At 38.0% G+C, this 6000-nt stretch overlaps 1 protein-coding gene across 2 annotated transcripts in view; it reads left to right on the top strand.

Moving 5' to 3' along the window:
- Nucleotides 1–6000, top strand: part of Lrp1b (LDL receptor related protein 1B) — a 2085328-nt gene that overhangs the window by 1405843 nt on the left and 673485 nt on the right. For both annotated transcript variants that reach the window (XM_087654909.1, XM_087654910.1), the window contains exons 30-31: nt 3126–3300; nt 4055–4149. In XM_087654909.1, coding sequence (XP_087511035.1) covers nt 3126–3300; nt 4055–4149 — 270 coding nt within the window. The remainder of the gene's footprint in view (nt 1–3125; nt 3301–4054; nt 4150–6000) is intronic.

Genomic DNA, 6000 nt, shown 5'->3' with positions numbered 1-6000 from the left:
CCAGTTACCACTCCCTTCTTGACAGTCTAATAGGGTGGGAAAGTCCAAGCCTTAGGACCCTGTTTCTGTTCTGCTTGTTTCCCCTTCCTGACCACCATGGGTTGGAACGTTTGCATTGACACCTGTAAATGTATTAATCCTTTTAATTTATGTAAGGTTTTATGGTACACAATTCTTTAAGAAATGACAAATGTTGGTTTTCTACTGTTCAGTGAGAACATGAAGCCCCAGCAATACACCATTGCTTAAAGAAAAATAAAAGTGCTGTGGTAACTGAAACCAAAGAAACAAAACAAAACAGATTTTATGATTCAAAATATTGTTTCAATATTTTTATTAATGAGGAGAAAGATAAACTGTTTTTCTTTTTTCTTTCTTTTTTTTGTTTTACTATTTTTCTTTATGTCCTTAATAGTCAGCTTATAGAATTCTGTAAAGCCATGAGTCAGGGCTTTAGTTATAGAAACACACACACACACACACACACACACACACAAGCACACACACACATGTTTGAATTCCTCTATCAAACCGATAATCCAAAATACCACTTTGGTGCAAAACCATCAAAAGGATACAAAGTTCTGATTGAGATTTCACACATAAGTGCTCAGATAAAAACGCTGTCACACATTTCAGCCCTATACTTGAGTACTGACATATCCTTAAGATTCCAGATTGTAGTTGATAAGTTCACTAAGTCATTATGAACATGTATGTTCAATGTATGCTGCACAAGTCTGAGGAAATAATCAATATATTGGGAATTATATACTGATAATATATACTGAGTTTTGCTTTAACGTTAAAGAAGGCCATATATTTAGTCCAATAAGTAAATAATGTAAAATATTTTGAGAATCAGAGATATAAAGCAAAAGTATTTTATAAAATATGACTTCTGGTAGAACAACATTACATCCTCCAAAGGATTCCAAGAAACCACTTATGTTATTTGTAAGTTGCCTTAGGTTAAGATGAGGAGAGATGCTGAAAAAAAATTCTATGTAACTAATACTGATAACAGAAAGCAGGACTCTAGGGTTGGAGTGTGAACCACGACCTCTTTCTTACAGCTGGGCCTCTCTGCAGCCAGTGAACTCCAGAGAGTGGGGCAGAAGGAAGCGTCCCCCAGCGAGGAGGAAAAGTCTAACTTCAGTGAAGTGTTGTGTTATTTTTGTCTCACAAATAAAACATAAGTATGAGATTGTTTAGTGAAGGAAGCACACATTCAGTTTATCAGTGTAGCAGCTTATCAGTGAGAGTCAGAAGGAAATCCCACAGAAGGCTCAGGTTAAACTATTTTTTGTTTGTTTGATTGTTTTAATTTATTTACATTTCAAATGTTATCCACTTTCCCTTTCCTGGTTTCTTGCCCATAACCTTGCTATTGCATCTCCCCTCCCTCTTCTTCTATGAGGGTGGTTCCCCCCCCCCATCCAGGCATCCATCCCACTTAACAGCAATGACATTCTGTTACACTAGGGGTAGGGTGGGTTCCAGCCTTGGCAGGACCTAGGGCTTCTCCTCCCATTGGTGCCCAACAAGGCCATCCTCTGCTACATGTGCAGCTGAAGTCATGGGTCCATATATAGTCTTTGGATGATGGCTTAGTCCCTGGGAGCTCTGGTTGGTTGGTATTGTTTTCTTATGGGGCTGCAGACCCCTTCAGATCCTTCAACCCTTTCTAAAAAAAAAAAAAGAAAGAAAAAAGGTCACATGTGACATTACTATGAGTGTTATTTCACATATTGTGTAGTGTTCACTTGCTGTGGTTATGTTAATATAAGTGATGTACTAAATTAACAGAACTGATTTGACATATTGAATAAAATGCATTTGTGGTTTCTTTGTGTGTGGGGGGACGGTGCGGGGAGGATGTAAAACCGGACGTGGCACTGCAATGAGCCACACAGACTGAAGCAATGCTTCCTGGCCTTGGGAATAGAGTAGTCACTCCCTCTGTCCTTCACAGCTCCAGCACATCTATTGGACTCCTGATCATATTCTGCTCTGTTAGCAAGTTTTATAAGTCTGAAGTTTTCCACTTTCTAATTAACTCCCCCCCCAAAAAAACTACTTTGCTAGCCTCTCCTGAACCAGAAGATGGATTGATTTCATTGGTGTGAAGTAGCAGCTGCTCGTTCAGTACTGCAGGTAGCCCATGCCTGAGTACCAACGGAACCCTCGGGACCTCCCCCCTGGCCCTAGCCACTCACAGTCAGTGTTTTCTCAGGTCCAGTGTAAGGTTAAGGAATCGATGAGTGAAGAACCCTCGAAGTACCAAATATTAGAAAATGACAAAATACAAAAAATAGGCAAGTCCCGGTTTGAGCTATTAGATGTCACTCATAGGTACTAAAGCAGCCCTATGATACTTTACTAAACCCTATAATGTCTGACAGTTCATCTTACTATGTATCTCCTTTTATAATGCCCTACTATTTAATATGCATGCCCACACTGTTTTTTTTTCAAGATGCCCAATTCACTAATCAAAGAAAAGCAGTCCAGACACATTATCTTTAGTGGTACTGGATTCACACTTAATTAGGTTTCCAGCATTACTGTAGAACCCACATTCGGAGTAATGCTAAAATGGTTTTAGTTTTGTTCCCAGATTCCATTAAATTCCTGTTAATTATCCGTGTTGAAAAGTGTTCGACTGTGCCGGTTTTGATGGAAGTTGAATTCTATTATTTCACATAAGTAACAAATCAGCACTTAAACATCAAACAGCCCATTTGTTAGGGAGATGCAATACTGTCTCCTAAGGAGACCTGTGTCTGTTACCGAGTGTTCTTACTCCTTTAAATCGTGGTCACCACAGCACACAGGACTTCCTCCAGTGCCTTGCAAGGGGTCACAGGTGTGTCATCGATTGTTACTCTAATTTTAATGATAATTGTTTCTTCAGGTTTCCTAATGCCTCAGCAGTTAGACATTAATGATTGCACATGCCGTAAGAAACGTTGATAAGGGGATGAGATTACAATCTTGCACAATTTTAGCTGACAAATTAAAGTCTAAATTAGGTTTTCTCGGAGACAGAAAATAACTTACCTGAAGAGGCAGGAGAATGTGAACCCTCAGTCACTCTCCATTCTCTTTATCCTGTTTTGCAGATATTCAGAGTATCAGGGGGTTAGCAGTGGACTGGGTTTCACGTAATTTATACTGGATTAGCTCAGAATTTGATGAAACCCAAATTAATGTGGCAAGATTAGACGGCTCTTTGAAAACCTCAATTATCCACGGCATCGATAAGCCACAGTGTCTGGCAGCCCACCCAGTGAGAGGGTAATGTATGACTTTTAAAAAGTTTTTCTTTCTTTTTTTTTTTAACAAAGTATTGTACTTTAGTTTATATTTTACATAAAGATTGTTTAATTCAGATGGCGAATACATGGAGGATAGAGTCAAAATGTAACTGTGAGGATGGAAATTATGAAAGAGATTCAGAGTCCTGGCTAGAGAAATTTATCCAGATGAAATTCTATTTATAAGCTCTCCTTAGTGGGTGTTCCTAGGGAACAAGAGTTTAAAACAAAGAGAGTTGTGGGGAAAAATCAGTTTTGTTTTAAATGGTGGTTGTTAATATTTCCTGGCTGCATGGTCACCACTGAGTTGTCCTGCCTCTGTCCCTGGTGAGTCCTAGAATTTGGATAGTACCAAGGCGCCCAGGAGGGAGGGCTGAAACTATTTTCTTTCCTTCTACAGCATGTAATTCTGTAATTCGATCTTAGCCAAGAGGATTTGGTTTTGATGAAGGGCAAAATGAAAGTAGCCCACTTTAACCTTGGTTAAGCATTAGACAGGAATGTAGAAGGAAAATGAAAATAGATAAATGTCTTTCAAAGAGAGGTGAGAGCAAAAGGGCTGCTTTCTTCCAAGGCAAATGCATGGGGAGTGGGGGTAGGGCAACATATTTAAGTCTTTTGGAGAAAGAATTAATTCTGTGCTTAGAATATTTTTTACTTTATTCTTTAACATATGCTTCTTTTCAATAAATTAATCTGCATGTAACATATTAATCCATATATTTTGAATTAAGGAAACTCTACTGGACAGATGGGAACACGATAAACATGGCCAATATGGATGGCAGTAACAGCAAGATTCTCTTTCAGAACCAAAAGGAACCAGTTGGTAAGTAATGATATATATATGTATATATATATGTATATGTATGTATGTGTATATGTGTATATGTATATATATGTATATATATATGTGTGTGTCACAATTAATATATATATATATATATATATATATATATATACAAGATTAATGTGACACACCTGTGTGATTCAAACTAAACCCTGAAAAGATTACATATTAATAATGTAAATTAAATCAGGGGATGATTGGTTCCAGACGATCTGTGTTCTCTGAGTGAGATGCTTTTCATGCACACACACTGGCTGTCCATATTATCATATTCGCTAGCTTCTACTTGCTCTTCTCACTTCCCAACTGTGTCACTGTCCTCCCAGATAATCCCCTCTGTCTTCGTGCAATGTGTATTTCGTTAGAATATCCTTTCCGTTTTATCCTAGTTAGGGTTTCTAGTGCTGCAACAAAAATCAGGACCATAAGCAACTTAACAAGGAAAGGAGTTATTTTATTTAAACCCCCTGTACCAGGCCATCATCAAAGGAACTTGAAGCAGGAACTCAAGAGAGGATCATGGAGGTAGGAACTGATGCAGAGGCCATTGAAATATGCCTCTTATTGGCTTGCTCTGTAAGACTTGTTCATGTTACTTCATCATCATCATCATCATCACTATTTCATAGTTTTAAAATTTATTGATTAATCATTCCATTCTTTTACATTTCAAATGATATCCCACTTCCCAGTTACCCTTCCACCAACCCTAGGACCACCTGATCAGGGTGGCACCACGCTGATCCTCCCATATCAATTGGTAACTAATAAAATTCACCACAGGCTTGACCAGAGGCTAATCTAGTAGGGGCATTTTCTCAACTGACATTCTCTCTTCTCAAATAGCACTCACTAGCTTGTGTCAAGATGACAAAACCTCACCAGGACATGTCCCTTGAGATCCTTTTCTACTTTCATTTCAGACACACATAAAGACATTTAAATACAGATTCCATATATGGAAAAAAATGTAATAAGTTTGTGAACTGGCCTGTATCACTTTATAGTATGACCTTGGATTCTGTTTTCCTAGTGATATCATGATTATATTCTGCATAAAGCCAAAAAGCCTAAATAAAATTCTATTGTATATATGCACCGTTTTTTATCAGTTTATCTGCTAACCTAATTCCTGGCTTTGCTAGTGTGAGTAATGTAAGATAGTATACATGCAAATATGCAGGGTTCTCCATGCTTCACTGACTTGGAATCCTTCAGGTATGTGCCCAGCAGTAGTGCTCTTTCCTCCTCCTCTCCATCCTTCCCCTCTTCTTCCTTCTTCATTTAATTATTATCATTATTTATTTTGGCTCTATACTTGTACATATATATTCATATATATGTGTGTATATATATTCATATATATATATATATATATATATATAAATGAGCATGGTCATGTATGAGGAGATGGATTAGTGTATGTTCATGTGTACTTGAAAATCTAGTGGCCAGAGGGCAACCTCAGGTATTACTCTTTTGAAATTGTTCACTTTGTGTCTTTGATTAAGACTTGAAGGTTTTGTGAATCTTAGGCTGAATGGTCAAGGTGCCCTTAGGGCCTTCCTGTCTCTTCCTCAGCTCTGTGCTTATATGTGGATGCCACCACACCTGGCTTTTTACATGGGTGCTGGGTATTGAATCCAGGCCTTAATGAGTATGTGTCAAGTCCTTTCCTAGCTGAGCCACCTTCCCAGCTTCTAAAGTGATTTTAATGTGTATCTCTCCCGTGGTTAAGGATGTTGAACACTTTTTTCCATTGTTTGTTGGTAGTTCCTATTTCTTCTCCTGCTCACTTCAATTCAATTCATTAGGCCATATATTGACACA

This window comes from Rattus norvegicus, chromosome 3 (genome assembly GCF_021556685.1).
Source record: "Rattus norvegicus strain SHRSP/BbbUtx chromosome 3, alternate assembly SHRSP_T2T, whole genome shotgun sequence".
NCBI classification, from domain to species: domain Eukaryota; kingdom Metazoa; phylum Chordata; class Mammalia; order Rodentia; family Muridae; genus Rattus; species Rattus norvegicus.
Note: the sequence above shows the minus strand (reverse complement) of the source record. Positions and strands in the feature narration are given on the sequence as shown.